The sequence below is a fragment of the Sceloporus occidentalis genome, unplaced genomic scaffold, assembly GCF_023333645.1.
Source record: "Sceloporus occidentalis isolate IW3139 unplaced genomic scaffold, rSceOcc1.0.p SCAF_1, whole genome shotgun sequence".
NCBI lineage: Eukaryota > Metazoa > Chordata > Lepidosauria > Squamata > Phrynosomatidae > Sceloporus > Sceloporus occidentalis.
Genome location: NW_028316981.1, coordinates 105,797,924 through 105,815,121, shown reverse-complemented (window position 1 = coordinate 105,815,121; position 17,198 = coordinate 105,797,924). Strand labels below are relative to the sequence as shown.

Sequence of the window (17,198 nt, the reverse complement as noted above, 5' to 3'; positions counted from 1 at the left end):
ATTTTGCAATGAGACTACCACAAAATATAATAATATCCCTTCTCCTCCCTCCCAGTAACCCCCCCCCCATACATTCCAGTGGCCCTTTGACACTACACATTTTTAGCACAGTGGTGCAGTTTCAGCATGGTAATTCCACTTTAACTGCCATGGCAACATCCTATTGAATCCTGATATTTGCAGTTTGAGAAGGGGACTTTGGGACCCTCATCCAGGGAGCTCTGGTGCCTCAGACCAAACTACAAACCCCATGATTCCATAGGATGCAACCACAGGGCTTATAGTGGAATTATAGTGCTGTGTGAAAGGGCCCCAGGTGTGCTCTGGAGGATTTCCCTAGTACTCTGGAGCAGACTGGGGGCTTGTATGATAGTCTCTAGGAAGGCAGGATTCAATATCCAGTGTTGCCCAGTCCACTGCCAGAAAAGCATTGTTGGGTGTACATAAAGACTTCAATTATTTATGTTTCTCTATTTTCTATTCTCACTTCATGAGGGTAACCATGCCATCTGTACTTCATGTGGGCATTTCTCACCATTTCTGAATTATCCTCCCTCACCTGTATATTTATGAAACATCATGTCTGATGGTGATATGTAACTAAATGATGATGGTGGCAGTGGATTATTATTATTATTTATTAACCACACCTCAATCAGTTTGGTAAATGCACTAGAAATAATAGTGCATTTATCAAGCTGACTGAGGTGTGGTTATAAACTATGTATATGTAATTTTATAATACTTGTTTATATAAGGGTATCCTAAGCCCTCTCCCACTCTTTTCTGGTATCTACACATTCTAAGGCAATATAACAAATTATAACAAGGTTTTAAAGCATGTGTTTTTATTCTCTCTCTCTCTCTTTCTTTCTCTCTCTCTCTCTAGCCATTCCCCCATTCATAATGAATTCTTTGGAAAAGAAAGCATTTTTAAAGGTAAATTTATGCTTTTGAAGAGAGAGTCATTTCTTCACTACAATTAATGCATCCATTTTACTATTTGAAATAGCCTCAAGTGTGCATGAAATCATTAAATCTATAATTATTCCTTGCCCTTTTCTAAGGAACATTTTGTTTGGAAACAGGACTCAAAAATTGTGAAAGCTTTAGTCTTTGATTTTAGCAAACTGGATCTACTCCACTATTTTCATGAATGGTAATAATGAGTTATATGTTGATTAAAATGCTTGTGATAATTTTAAGATCTACCCACCCAGATACAGAATTGCAGCACAGAAGCTGCTTTGGGTTGGAAAAATGAGTTTGTGTGTAACACTTTGCCAGCACAGTCAGATGATTTTCTGCCCAGCACTGTCAGCTTCTTTGTTGCCAGGCAGGATGTGTGTGAGGGAGAGAAAGGGAGGGTGTAATGGCATGGACAAAGTTGCTTGAAATATAGGATAAGCTACTGTAGCCAAGTAGCTTGATGTTGTCATAGGGAGCTGTTTGCCCCATCTCTTATGCACTGGCTCTAATTTTGCTTTTCTAGCTAGTACTTCTTTTCCTCTTCCAAACAGAAGGACCATCAGCACCATACCACACTACCCAGTTTCATGGGCCATAGTAATTCTTAACCAACTTTCAGCAAAGATTGTAGATTACAATACTGTAAAATCATAATCTGGCCTGGAGCAAGGCAATTTCCTTCACCACAAAATTAGGTAATAAGTAACAATTGCAGTGTGTTTTATAAAAACAATTATTTTGAATCTTTCATCCTGTTCCCTCTTAAAAAAAGGGTGCTGTACAGATATGGGCTGGAATCCTGTTAGTCACTTATGATGTTGTAAGTTAGACTTAGGTAATCATAACTGCTAAATATTTTTGTTTGTGATTGTGGCACTATTGCCATCACTACAAATCACCCTGAAACCCACCTACAAGGTCAGTCAGCCACCCAGAGTGATGAAGTCTGTTATGCTGGCAGACAAATGATATGACCACCCCTCTCCTGCCTGCAAGTAAGGCACTGATGAAGAATCACAACTGGTCCCTGCAGGGTCCCAGCTTCTGCTCCTTGCAGCCTCTATTGGTGGTGGTAGGGATGTCTTACCATCTTGCAGTGCCCCACTCACCAACAGAACAGATCTCCATCATTCTGGGGAGCTACTGGTTTTTTAAGGCGGTTTTGAGGAATTAGATGGCAAGTTACAGTGTAAGTACAGCATTAATGGCTATGTGTTGATGTGGATCTTGGTCATTATTTTTAACTGCATGAACAATTTACGTCTGAGTCAGTTCATAAAGGTTGAGTATCCTTTATGTGACATTCCATCATACTCCAAAATCCAAAATTGTCCACATGGTTGGCTGAGATAGTGACACCTTTGCTTTCTGATGGTTCAGTGTATAGTTGGCCCTCCATATGCACAGATTCGTTATCTACAGAGTCAACTATCCATGGCTCAAAAATATTCCAAAAATATATCAGTTCCTTGGTTTTACTATTTTATGAGGGACACACCATTTTATTGCACCATTGTATTATAGTGGGACTTGAGCATCGACAGATTTTGGTATCCATGGGAGGGGTCCTGGAACAAAACCTCAGTAGACACCAAAAGCGCACTGTACATAAACTTTGTTTCATGCACAAAATTGTTAAAGTATTTTTTTACAATTTCACTCACCAAGCTGGAATTTGGCCAGTCACTGCTGATTTATTAGCATCTTATGTCAGGTTAACCAAAACCTTAAGAAGCATCTGAAGTACAAGGAACTACTGAAACATTATTAGCTGCTTTAAAAATTTCTAATGAACAACAAAAATATATAGAAAAGATTATTCATTTTAGTCAGTATGGTGCTAAGCATTCCAGTAGAGAAACCCAGTGTATTCTTATTTACACTGGAACTTCTTACAAGAAGCAAGAACATAATTCTTTTTTCCAGTATCACATCTGGAAATGCTTTGTTTAAGAACCAGATAAATCATACATGGAATAATGCATGGGCATTTTTTTTTATCAGATACCAATTATACAACATAGGTCCTCATTATTCCCACTGCGTAAAGGGAGGGATTTGTTTGAAGCAGGTGTGAGCAACAGCTCAAAGCTTGCATGCAGCCCCACACACCTCATTGCTACCAAAGGAGGGGATGTTCAAACCAAGTTGTATTACCTTACCTGGAAGCTTCCAAGAGTGATAGTTTGCTGATGAATGCTTTTCCTGTGAGATTAAAAAAGTCTGGGAGGGAATTGCCAGTAAGTTTTGATTTGGAGGAAATCCAATCAAATCATATTTTTTATGTGGACCTGGGCCAGATTGATATCAAGAAAGACAAAACTGGCTTCTAGATTACCACTGGTGTGTTTCAACTACAGCATTCTGGAGTAAACACTATCTTTATCTGGTATTTACAGTTACAGAGTAAGCATTTTTGTCAATTCAGTGAAGGCTGTTACAAGAAATAATATAAGGAAAATTTTGTATGTCAAGCTAGGTCTCCATTGATTTTTGTGTGGCATAATCAACCGAAGGATGTTATAAATTTTTCAGATCAGCACATCTGACAGAACCCTTCAGTGACTGCTCAGTGTTCTTTGACACCGTCATGACTCTCTTTATGTTTTCCTGCTCCTCCCCACCCCCTCTCTGCCTCATGGACTGTGAGATCAGGTGAATCATTGCTCTACAGTTAGTTAATCATAAGACTTGTTATTGATCAGCCCTAACTCCATTGAGCAATGGACTGCACTTTTTTTAACAAGCAGCTTATGCATGTCATCTTGAAGCTCATCACTTGCCAAAACTCTGAAACCATCTGCAGTCTGCTTTATTAATGCACATAGGCTTCATTTAGTCCTTTCTCCACCATTCCAGATAACCACAGTTCTTGTCTTCTTTAACCTAAGTACAATAATTTTAAAGGCTATGAAAGGGATAGTGACTGTGTTTCATGTCTTCCTTTCTTTCAATCCTATCAGAGAAGTATGGTCCCCCTTTTCAGGATTTAAGACTACTCTGGAAGGTAATTCTGGTAGTACTTCTTTAATACCCACTTCATCAGTTTAATCACAAAATCTTTGCTGAGTCATAGAAACTGTGGAAAGTTCCCAAATGTGACTTGCAGCCAAAAAAAGAAAAGAAAAGAAAAAGCTCACATTGGCAGCAGACAACAGCAGTGGTATCCAACCTTGGGTCTACAACTCCCAAGCTGGATAAGAATTCTGGGTATTGGAGTCTGAGATTATCTGTGGACCCGTGATTGAAGACCATTGGACTACCTCGTATTGGGGAAGGGGGAGAGATGGCAGCTCAAGAAAATATTTCAACCATTTTAGTAATGCAGTTTGATATACTGAAACAACATTTTGGGGTGAGGAAAAATGCCATCCTATTTCAGCACCAGCAGGCAGCATCCAGTTTTGTCCTCAGCTTTAGATCTAAACAAAGAACAGCACAAAGGTACTTCTAGTTCAAAAATAGTAATGAAAGGTGAATCTTGGGGCAAGTTCATGCTGCTTTCTCTATAGGCCCAAAATGAAAATTCAAGCACACAGAATAGACCACGTAACAGTTTCCCACAGTGTTTATGTGAAATTTTTCAGGCACTGTGAAAATGTCCTATAGGAAAAAAGGAATCAAAATTACCACTGATCCATCAGTTTGGAGCATTCTTCTTTGGATGGCTCCTGGGAATGTATACATGTGTGTCCACAAACAGTAGTTCATTTGAATGGTGTGATGCTGATTAGTGAAAAGCAGGGATGGGCAAAGTACAGTTCATAGGCCATATGCAGGCCCCAGGGCCCCTCAAGAGTCAAAAATTTTACAATTTTGTTTGCTCTAAAATGGCCACATGGGGCGTGTGAAAGGCATTTTTCACAATGTTTTCAGACCCCTACCCTGCCCCACCCACAAGGATCAAAAAACATTTTGTGGTTTGGTTGTTTTTTTTCTTTGCCCCAAAATATCTTCTAGGGGCCATGATGATTTCCACCATGTTGGGTGGTGGAGCTTTAACCAGTTCAGACACCAAAGAAGCCTTTTTCACTCCCAGTCACTTTCTGTTGTTAAAAAAAAGGAAGGCCCCCAAAATGTGGCTCTTCGAGGTCAACTGGCCTAACAGTGCACCCTCCTAGCCTTCCATAGCTGCCCATCCCTGGTGTTAAGAAATAAAGTTTAAGAAACAACAGTCTGAAGTGGCAACTAAAAAGCCAATGCAATTGTAGGCTGGATGAATAGAAATATAGTATCTGGAACGAGAGAAGTAATAGTGCCACTATATTTTGCCTTAGTCAGGCCTCTCCTGGAATACTCTATCCAGTTCTGGGCACTACAATTCAAAAAGGATGTTGACAAGCTGGAGTGTGTCCAGAGGAGGGCAACCAAAATGGTGAAGAGTCAGGATACCATGCCCTGTGAAAAGTGACTTAGGGAGCTAGGTATGTTTAGCCTGGAGAAGAGATGGTTAAGAGGTGATATGATTCCACTGTTTAAATATCTAAAGGGGTGTCATATTGAGGAAGGAGCAAGTATGTTTTCTGCTGCTCCAGCGAATAGGACACAGAGCAGTGGGTTCAAGCTAAAGGAAAAGAGATTCCACCTCATCATTAGGAAGAACTTCCTGAGTAAGAGCTGTTTGACAGTGGAACACGTTCCCTCAGAGTGTGTTAGTCTCTCCTTCTTTGGAGGTTTTTAAACAGAAGCTGGATGACCATCTGTTGGGGTGTTTGGGTTGTACATTCTTGCATGGCAGGGGTTTGGACTGGATGGTCCTTGTGGTCTCTTCCAACTCTATGATTCTGTTCTATGATTCTATCATTGTCATTTCCCATTGTGTCCAAAAGACATTCTTATAGGGTACACTTCATAATACAATTAGTATATTTTGTTAGTAACCAGTGCTGAAAAATTGTCACTTGTATTCCTATACCCTAATATATAACTATGTTTTAGTTGCTTTGTTTCTTCCATGAGCTAAATCTTTTTTTTAACAATTAATTAATTTGTCTTTCCTAACTTGTATTTCCAAGTGCACTTCAAATACATGAAAAATCATGCATGTATACTTCCATTACTTTCTTTCACAAGCATAGTATTATAGTCTAGCATAGTGTCCTGCTCTATCATATTTTAAAGTTACGACCACTGTGTTAATTCTCATTTTCCTTGGAAAACTTGGTGCAGCATATCAGTCTTTTGTTTCTTGTGTATGAAAATAAAATCTGTCTCATCTTAGCTGCTTCTAGGCCTGCTGATATTTTTGATGAATGTCAATAGTTCTGTATCTCCTGAAATGTCCTGCATAAATCTACTAATAGTGAAAAGAAAGCAGTTACAACCAAAATGTATTCCATCCTTTAGAATGGGAAAAGCCATTATTATTATTATTATTATTATTATTATTATTATTATTATATCATGCCTGCTCCGATTAGGACCAAGGTGGAACTGCATGATAAGTAAGGGACCAAAGGTATCTCTCCTTCAGCACTCTGTCTGTGACCAGTGGCCAGGCAGTTGCCTTGAGCAGGAACCAGCAGAGAAATCTGGAGAAGCAATATATGAGAGATGTCCATCCTGTCTTGTTTAGCTCTACATCTCAGAGACATTTTATCTCTAGGACCTTCCATATTTATGCATTAATGGAAGCTGCTGGACAATCTATTCTCAGTGAACATAGTGGCAGCTTGGAATTTGAGCATCATTTCATGACTGCAAGGTGGGCTTCTCTTCTACTTCAAGTGCAGGCCATTGATAGAGTAACTTTTCTAATTAAACCATTTAAGCTGCAACCCTATACCAGAGAATAAGCCTTGTTGAACACAATTGTAACTTAGTTCTGATTAGATGTGTATTGTAAGGATAGAATCTGGTACTCAAATATTTCTCCAAACATAACTCCAGGTGTAGTTGGTGTATAGGATTGCTTAGTTATGCTAATGGCGCCCTTCCCAATCTTTTTTTAAAAGACCAAAAAGGCTGTTCAGAAGACTTAAAAAAAACAATTACCCTACTCAAGAAAATTCTCTATTATATACTTTATTAAAAGATGGAGTACAAATTCAGAAATAAACACCTACGTAATATAAAAGAATAAATGACAACCAATTTTATGTTGTTGGTGTGCAGCTTCAATTGTATTTGCACTAATGCAAATCCATATTTTCATTTTCAACAAGTAATGGACATATACTGTCTGCATCATAGAGCTGTTGGTTGATCATAAGCTGCATTGGAAGAGTAAGTAAATAAAAACCAGCTTAGTGTCCTTTTGGAGAAATGGAAGTGCTGCATTGTTACATAACCAAACTTCTCATGATGTCTAAAGTGACAGTGTGTACCTTGCAGAGCTACGAAATAAAATTATTTTTGTATGTAATGAAGAATCAACAATCTTTCTTTTCAAAGTAGCATAACAACTGGAAGAGCTGCTATTTTTCATTAAAAGTAGCATTTATTTGCTATTTTTTGGTTATTATTAGTGAGACAAAACTGTTTTCACAGGCACTTTGATATTACTTACCCACAAATTTTAGAGTATTTTTTTCCTGTCAGCAGAAGATCCATCCCTATAGCACACAGCCAAAATAACCAAGCAAGCCTCCAACCAGCTCACCCTACAAGCTAGTCTTATCCCAAAAGACACAAGCTCATCTGTCTCTTCCAAAAATGGATATTTCAAGTGGATATCTTTAGTGAAAGAAAGTAAAAGTAATTAACGTGGTATCCAGACCGGCGCTTTGCACCAGCCTGGATACGTGCTAGGGTTGTCTCGGGGCGTCCTTTACAGACACTACCTAACCCTAGCACGTAACCGTGGCGTGGTAATGGCAGCACCCTGTTTACATGGGTGCTGCCATTACGACGTCACAGCCGCACCGCCTCCAAATGGAGCGGCATGGGTGTGACGCACATGCACTGCTGCAGGGCACTTGTGGCGGCCTTTCAGTGGCGCCGGAAGGAGCTCCGAAACGGAGCTCCTTCCGCTGCTTGTATCACTGGCACAGCCTTCACATGGCTGCACCAGCGATACAAAAGAGAAAGGGGCCAAGCGGACCCTTTCTCTCTTTCCCCGCTGCTGTGGGGGTGTCCTTGGGGCATGAAGCCCCAAGGACACCTCTTTCCAGGCCGCGGGGAAGCAGCGTTTTGCCACTTCCCCGAGGCCTGGAAAAGTGGCAGATCGGGGTTTCTGGGGCTGCTGCTGTGGCCGCTGAGACCCCGATCTGTCAGGGAAAGGGGCGGGTGCAGGCCGCCCCAAAGGTGCAGTCTGTATCCCACCAGCAATTAACTAGCAACATAATGAGTCATTTTGTCTCATCAACACCAACAATTTAAGATACAATTTAAAATATGCAGATTACTTGCAGAAAACAGCAAATACTTGGAATGACTATTGATTAAAGTTAAGGAAAAAAGTGAAAAAGCAGGGTTACAGATAAACATTAGAAAACGAGTAATGACTACAGATGATTTACATAACAAAACAATCAGGAGCCAGTATGGCATAGTGGAGACCAAGATTCAATTTCTGGTTCAGCTGTGTAAATCCTTAGGCAAGTCACACTCTCTCAGCCTCAGACAAAGACAATGTCAAACCTCCTCTGAACTGATCTTGCCAAGAAAACCAATTGATAGGTTCACCTTAGGGTTGCCACAAAAGTGACTTGAAGGCACACAACAACAAACAAGTGGGTAATGAAATCATCAACATAGTTGATTTTTTTATAACTAAGCTCTGACATTAATCAAAATAGATAATATAATCAAGAAGTCAGAAGAAGACTAGGACTTGGAAGTGGAGCTATAAAGATAGGATCCCCAAGTGCAAAGATATATCAGTAGATACTAAAGTCATAATTATCCCGGACACCATATTTCTGATTTCTATATGTGGGTGTGAGCTGGATGGTGAAAAAAGTTGACAAGTAGAAAATCAACACAATTGAAATATGATTCTGGAGGGGAGTTCTATTGATACTGTTTTAAAATTGTTGCCTGTTTTCTTATTCAGCCATTTCTGGACCTCTAGCCCACTCTAGATGAAAGAGAGGAAATATCTGTCATTCCTCTCCAGAGATTTCTGGACAGAAAAGTTTGTATTTTCTCCTGTCTCCTTGCCTCATTTCTGATTCTTGATGAACAAAATCTATAGTTTCATGTGGCTTGTTTACATTATTCCCTTATATGTGTTTCATACTCCCTTTTGTTTTCAAGAACTGTAGGTATTTATAGAATGCTTTTTTACTTCATTTTGCTCCCAACTAGTTCAGTTGTTTACAGAATGCTTTCATAATTTCACATACAACCTGTAATTCTAACTAACAACTGCTTTACTTTTAATACAATATCTGATAACTGTATAAAATGTATATATGTCATGTTTTGAAAGGAATGCTTTTTTTTTAGTGACCAAGAAAATCCAGTATAGAAGGACCTCACTATGTCTGATTTCATTAGCATTTATTTTGAATTTGATTTATCTTTCAAACGTTAGGTTTTTCCCTAAAATTTTTCCTTTATTACTTGATGAGATGAAAATAGGTGGCAAATAACATTCGTAAAAGGTGATAAATTGCACTGGATTTTTTTTTTTTAAAGAAAAAAGATGCGAACCTATTTAAAGTTGGATAGCTGTTTTTCACTGACATGAAGAACAAGTAATAGTGGAATGAAGTTCAGAGCCAACATTTAAAAATCAGGTTCTGATGGTGTGGGTGGCAGGTAGAATTTAAAGACAAATTGAATCAGAATGCTGTCATCCTGTATTCCCTGAATTTCTCTCTAAATAGCAGTTAAATCAAATCCCCCTATTTTTAAAGGCTTGCATCTTTTGTTTTAAAAAATGCACCTTGCAACATGGTAATACTTCCCCACTATTTTAATAAATACACAATGGAGTTGCATGATATCGAAAGTCCAGACATTGCTAGTATTGTTTGTTTATTGCCCTATACTTTTTGACCTTGCATTTTTAACACACATCTATAGCAATACAGCGGGCAGCTGTTTTTCTTAGTGATTGTAGTATTTTCAGTGGAATTTTACAGAAAGATAAGTTGTAATTGCTATCATGGAAACCTTTTGTGTCATGGAAAAGTACAAGCCTGATATTACGAGCCCAGAAATTCATTCTGCCATTAAGAACACATAGACAAATCAACAAACAATGACTTCGTTAACTTAAGAGGCTATTTCAGCAGATTCTGCATTTAGGAATGTTTGTAGTACCCAGTAAACATACCTTCACTGTTTAGCATCCATATGTTCTTTCAACAGTATGGTATTCTAGTACTTGAGTAGGGGTTACATCTTTTGAGGGAATATACTATTGTTATCATGTCACTTTTCTTTTTAACACAGAGGTTCCCATGGATGAGTGCCCCCATTCAAGTGGGCTTAGTTGGCTTCTGGTGAGTAAAAATTCCTAAAACTAAGTTTCTCCTTACTCTAACAGTCTTCAGTGTTGTAACAGATGTTCATTTTTAGTCTTCAGCTTTATCATAGTAAGGCAGTCCAAACCTATCTAAGACTAAAGCAAATAACAAAGTGAAAGTGGTGTGATAAGCTTTCACCAGACGACCTAACTAGAAACAAAGCAAACAAAAGCAAATCTTGAGCCTGTGGAATAAGTTGTCTCAAATATACTTTTGACCTTATTTTGGTTAGGAACTAATACATCAAACAAATGGGAAACAGTGTCCTAATAAAACATGCTGTATTGCAGTGATTATTAAATCCAAATAGTGCTTCTAAAATTATCCACACCTATTTAAAGTGGCTCAGCTTGAGTTTTGAGAACAGTTGCTCACAAATAACCTAACTTTCTGTTTGTCTTTCCCAGTTTAGTGTTTGCAACTCCATTATGCTGTGCCCTATTTCCACAAAAAAGGTATTGTGTGTGTCTTATTCTACTGTATCTTTCATTCTTGTAGTACTTTGATTTTTAGAATACACTTCTTGTATTAGGTGAGTGCTAAAATTATTTCAGGCACGTTGCCAAAATGTGAGAAAAGATCTACTCTGCTTTCCAGTTCAGGGCAAAGTCACCACCTCACACTTTGGAAGAAAAAAAAACATAAGGTATATATATCTGTAGTAGCTATGTGCCCAAATCCAGCCTGAAAATGAGTCCCGTTCATGTGAGTTCACTGTCTCTAGCTATGGTAATGTGGAGATTCTGCCCAAGAGAACTGTTAGGCAAGGGAATGAACCTTTCTTTGGATACTGATTGGCAGTCCAAACCTGTGGTAGTCAGCCTGTTAAAATAGATGGTAGACAGGAAGTTAACTGAAATAAGGGATATCTTTCTTCTCCAATAAGTTGGACAAGGTGCTAAACTATGGAGAGTATGACTCCCATGTGATGGAATGAATAAGGAAAACTTCATTTCCTGGAATGGTCAGACTTCTTCAGTGGAAAAAGTCCCCCTGCTTCTTCTCCATCAAGAGTTGGATAGCGTTTTAAGTAAAAACAATATAATTGTTAACATTGTTTGCCCTCTTGGCTTAGAAAAGGCCAAATCCAGACTAGATTGATCAGCATTCATCCTAACCAGGTAGGTATTCCTTAGTGCTGACATGTCATTGTGTTATGACATTTCAATTTTAATGCTTTTGCTTTTATGCATACTTAACTGGGTTTTTTAATTATTAGAAATTAATACAATTAAAATGAATACAATACATTTCAAGACCTGTTGGTGAATCATGGTCTTTTAATTCAATTGTAATTCATGTGGTAAAGCTTAATGTGCATTTATCTGACTGACACATTAAGCTATCACTCCAGCTAACATTAGTCTGCAGAACATGCCTCTTCCATGAACCATGTATAGCTTCTAATATAGGACAGAATATTTGGAGTACAAGAAAATAGCAAACCATGTTAAAGAGAATGGCAAAATTTATAATCCAATCTCCATTACACAAATCATGAGATATTCAGTTTAATGGACTTAAACATTTTTGTATATAATAGGCCATAAACCTTTGTTATTTATATATATGAAACCTGATCATGGGTTTTTACTGCTTTTTTTTTCTTTTGCTCAGTTCTATGTCTGTAACACGTCTGGAGCCTGAATTACAAGCCAAGATCCAAGAGATCAAACCTGAATTGAAGTGTGTGTTTTTCAACAAAGGATTATAGAAAGCATGGAAAACATCAACATATCTCTCAATGGCAATTAGATAAATCTGTTTTTGATTGTGACATCCTTGATGAAGACAACTCAGTCCTGACATACCCATTCAATTTCACAGTTTTTGACAGTGATTATTTAATTTTACAAGAGAACTCTCATAATTATCATTTTAGATTGTTGTCAGTTCCATTTCCAGATTGTCTACTTTGTACACACCAGATTTCTTCAGCTGCAATTATTCTAAATAGTTTCCATTAATGTTTAAGTTGCTAGAAGACTAAATCCAAAATTAGTCCTACCCTAGTTAATACTTGGATGGGAAACTGCCAACATATAACAGGTGCTGTAGGCTATATTTCAGAGGAAGGAATATTCCTCTTGAGTATTCCTTGCTTAACAAAACCCTGTCAAATTCATGGAGTCAACAGGTAATTTGAGGAAGCATAAGCATACACACAAAGTTTCCCCATTGCAATCAACGTCACCCCACAAGTTATGACTCACAGGCCCACTTGTTTCAAAGGGTCTGTAAAAGGTAGGATCAATATTGGATTTAGTCCTAAATTTCTTCCAAAAAAAAAGTCACAGACACAATGAAATGAAATAGACATTTGGTGTCTATTTTAAATTTTTCCTATATGAGAGGAGAAAGGACAACTACATATTTACTATTATATTTGTATCTACAGTTTATATGATTTTACTCTATTGGATTATCTTCTGAGACAGTCCAAGTGTGATGTTGTGGTGTCTACTGAGAACTGGCTTCATGGGTTGCCTTATCTCTGTGAGAAAATCTAAATGCTATGGAGCAGTGGAAAGACATTTTTTCAAACGACCTCTGGAGTGACTTCCCGTGACTTGTTTATCCCTTGACTATTATAACTAAAACTATCCCTTGAAATTTGTATGGAATTGGCAATCATAGAGCAACTATGGAATTGGTAATCATAGATCACCTATGGATTATTTATGTGTTGAGCAGGGTACTTGTCTCAGGACCATTATAATACCTCTTCATGTATGCTGCTCATGAGGAACTGTGTATTTTTTAGTGTGTTCTCATGTTAAAATTTCCTGCATGTGTGAAGCTAGACACACCATATTAACTCTGCAAAAGGAAGAAAATATTGCCTTGTTCAACATTTTGAATTGCTCTCTGTCATGGTGCTTACGTTCTACAGCAGTGGACAAAATCCTATAGATATTTTCTAATGAGTGCCAAACCTGCCTGTTTATTAATGAGTTTCAGCTGCCTTGGCTAGAAATAGGAATATATCCATTTTCTAGTCTGGTCTTATTTTTACATAAAGTTCTTGCAAGATTCTTGAAGCAAAACCCCAAAATCCATTCAGACAATAATTTTTTAGGACCAACCAAATGGCAGAGAGGTATGCAACTTCATGACAGAAATCCTAATAGAGTGCAGCTTGAAAAGTTGGGACAGGTGTGATAGCATGATGCCTGAAGTTACACTGTTTCTCAAGGTAGAGGTTGCAGACTGAATGAATCACTGATAGGTATCACTTTGCATCTAGCAATGTATATGGAGAAAAAATGGTTATTGCTTAAGAATTCTGGAGAATTTATAAGATTCCAGACTTTTGTGGAACTAAACAAGGTAATTTCCCATTTATGCATTTCATTACTAAATCCAATTGTATGGAAATGCATTCATGCTCCATGCTATTATGTAAGTACCCTGTTTCAGGAGCCCCCCCCCCCCACACACACACACACACATAAAATGGTATATAATTTTAAAAAACATACTGATAGTTGTTGATCAGTGGTTTCATTCTCTTACAAAACACAGGCAAAGCATCTGATCATGGCACTTTTAATCCATTGCTTATTGATTTAACACTTTTTAATATATTTTGTCATCCTTATGTATACAATTGTCCCGTGAGGGTGCTATTATTTCCCATCCTACAGATGTGTGAAATCAGACAACAGACTAGTGACTTGCTCCGAATAAACCCAACTGGCAATTGGAAGTCAGCTTCCAAAACTCTGCCCAGTGAATTATGCTGGTGCATTTAGCCTCCAAAATTAGAATATTATCTCTGTGAACATTCCACTGTAATTTCATTTTGTCTGATCCACATGCAGTCTTGACAATTATTATTTAAGGTGCAGTATTTTAAATGTAAGGTCACCCCCTTTCACTGATATGACTACATCTAGCTTTGAACTCAATAACATCAGTATTAAGTATAAACATTTAACATCTCTGTACATGTCTAAAATAATGTAAACAATCAATAAGCCTTGTACTACCAGTGTGGTAGCAAACTTATAGTTTAGTTACTGTCCAAATGTGTTAAGGATAATATAGAAGTTTTTTAAAAAAAAAAGTGATTGTAGTGCTGAAGTAAAATGTGCCATGGAGCAGCAGCTTGCTTGGATAGCAGTCAATGCTCAACTTGGAACTGGAATGAAAAGAATATCTAAAGCTAGAGCTCAACATTTGTTTTAGCTGATAGTGAGGTTTGCTTAGCAAGGCTTTCAAACTGTATTCCAGGCAGGCCTGTGTTCCACTGGAAATTTATGAGCTCTTCATTGATAAGATCATTAGAGCAGACACGTTTGCTTGAAAGACAGCTTACCAAGCAGTGTTTGTCATATCATGCTATGTGCAACCACTGGAGGCAATACTGGGTCTGTTTTTGTGTTTCACTCTCAAATCTCACAAGGCAATAATGAGGGCCAGTAGACCTGGCCAAACAGCCCCTACACACACACACACACACACACACACACACACACACACTGTTTGCCTTAGAATAAGTGTGAGGAACATTGGGTCCTTCAGTTGTTTTTGGATTATGACTCATGTGATTTAGGTTCAATTATTTGAGGGCCAGAAAGCTTGTCCTTTATTAGATTTTCACATGTCCCTTATTATATGGCTTGTCCCATATTTGAGGGTTAGAAAGCTTTTCCTTTTAAACAAACTGAATAAGTTATGAAAAAATCCTTTATTTTGGATTGTGGGCCATTTATAAAGACAGAAATATGTGTGTCTTTTAATTGATGAATGTGGACAATAAATTAATTTTACAAAGAAATAAATGGCTAGGTTAATTAAAATCAATACTGTCATTTGGTATTTAGAGTAGGTAGAACCCAAAATGTTAATAGCTACTTCCAGTTGTCAATCTAGTATGTCACAAATTTTGATTGTTATCTTATTGCTATTTTGTAAAACCTAGCAACAGTAGGTGAAACTGATAGGCATTCTAGGCCAAAGTTTGTGGCAAAGTCAAAGAATATGTCCCCTGTTCTTCATATATTAGAATCTGAAAACACTGGGGAGAGAGTGATTTTTTAAGTTGTGAGCCTGGTAGTTGGTGTGTTGTCGTCATTTTCTTCCAATATTTCCAGAACTCTCGTGTTGTTTACTTAATCTGCATCTACAGTAAGCATGGGGAACCTCTGTTAGATCAAGAGCCTTTTAAAAAGCCTTTATTGGCATGAGTGGTAGCTTTTGAATGCTAAATATAACAGTGGAGAGGGGAGAACAGAGAAAATATCTCAAATCATTGATTGGAATTTAAGCAGAGTTTTCCCCCTGATTGGAAGACCTGAGTGGGGCCTGAGGAAGAAACTGGTAGGGTAATAGGGATCACCAGCGGGTCAGCCGTTCTCCAGGGTGTCCTTCATTTACCTTCACTCCCACACCTCTCCCTTTGCTCTAGAGTTGAAAATGATAAGTCTGGATATTATTTGCCTTTAAATAAGAATGATATGGTAAGAGTCAGATTGCTCCTGTGACAATGCGGGCAGGGATCTGTACCCACCTCAGTGCATTTGGCAGGGAAGGGCCAATTTTGCAGAAGGATCAAATGATCGCGTATGTTAGATGTGCCTTGGATCTGCAGATTTCTAGAAGTTTTCTTAACAGCCTGATCAGGTCAGTAAGACCTCAGTGAGTTTTCTCCTAGTAGATGAGCAGCTCAGGTCTTTGTCTGAGGTTGCATGGAATTTTTCTGGTTTTTCTAGAAAATATTGACAAAATGATGGCTATGAAGTTTTCTGTAGAAGAGACAATGGGAAATCAGAACTTCAGCAGATTAAAAGTACACATATTGCTACAGAGACCACAGGAAGGAACTGGATGGTTTCAAACTCTTGTTTAAAGGGCTAAATTTAAAAAAGGAAAGAAAAAGAAATTGTACTTTTCCCAGTGGTTTTTGTTTTTTGGTTGCTATAAATCAGATCCATTTAATCTGATCTCAGTATACTTGCAGAAATTGCATATTTCCATGTGGCATACTTGAAAGAATGTGGAAGAGAACACAAAGAGATTGACTGATAGATTTTACCAGGATAAAAGAGGATTCTTCAAGCCCATCAATGTGCAGCTTTTGTTTTTTAAACAAGAGTCTATTAATGCTTTTTTACGAGATGAATAATCATACATTTTTTTTTGGTGGTATTGAGGAGAACAAAAAAAGTATTAAGATCAGCCAATCTGATCTGATAGAGACAGAATGTTTTAAAAATATTTCCAATAAAGTGCAATAAGCTTACATAACTAGCGAAGTGAACAGTTATATTTCCATTTTTGGAAAATGATTCTTGATTATATTGTGAATTAAGTACATTTTAAATGTAAGTATTAGCACAATGTTTTGCCAGACTTGATGGCATTAAATGTACTATTTAAATGAATGAGATGAAATATTAAAATTGGTGATTGAAATGAATGTGGCATTCCCTCTGTGTGTATCAAATGTTGAGAAAGACTGTCTACACTCATGGGACTATGTATAAGAGGCACTAGATATACCACTTCTCATTATACATTTTGTTTGTGAATATAATATATACACTCAAATGGGGGGAAACATAGATATGGGTGTATGTGGTGATACATGAGAATAAACAGCAGTTTTTCTTTTAATCACACAAGCAGGGAATAAATCTCTACCTTAAATAGAAATGAGGCAGTTTATTCATGCTGTTGTCTGTCATATTATACATACTGCAAACATTCTGTATATACTCTATATGTACATACAACCCCCTTAATTTGATAATGGAATACATTTTGACCCTGTCCTTTTGTCTATCCAACCCATTTCTAAAATTC

The 17,198-nt window shown here is 37.7% G+C and overlaps 1 protein-coding gene across 3 annotated transcripts in view; it reads left to right on the top strand.

The window, feature by feature from the left end:
* Positions 1 to 16,959, top strand: part of LOC149321925 (sideroflexin-1) — a 39,282-nt gene extending 22,323 nt beyond the window's left edge. Inside the window, exons 8-11 of one of the 3 annotated variants that reach the window (XM_089531521.1) lie at positions 890 to 939; positions 10,315 to 10,364; positions 10,796 to 10,843; positions 12,006 to 16,959. In XM_089531521.1, coding sequence (XP_089387647.1) covers positions 890 to 939; positions 10,315 to 10,364; positions 10,796 to 10,843; positions 12,006 to 12,102 — 245 coding nt within the window. In that variant the 3' untranslated portion in view covers positions 12,103 to 16,959. Of the gene's footprint in view, positions 1 to 889; positions 940 to 3,504; positions 5,802 to 10,314; positions 10,365 to 10,795; positions 10,844 to 12,005 lie in introns of those variants that run through there. The other 2 variants (XM_089531531.1, XM_089531541.1) reach the window with 2 other exon arrangements.
* The last annotated feature ends 239 nt before the right edge of the window (positions 16,960 to 17,198 follow it).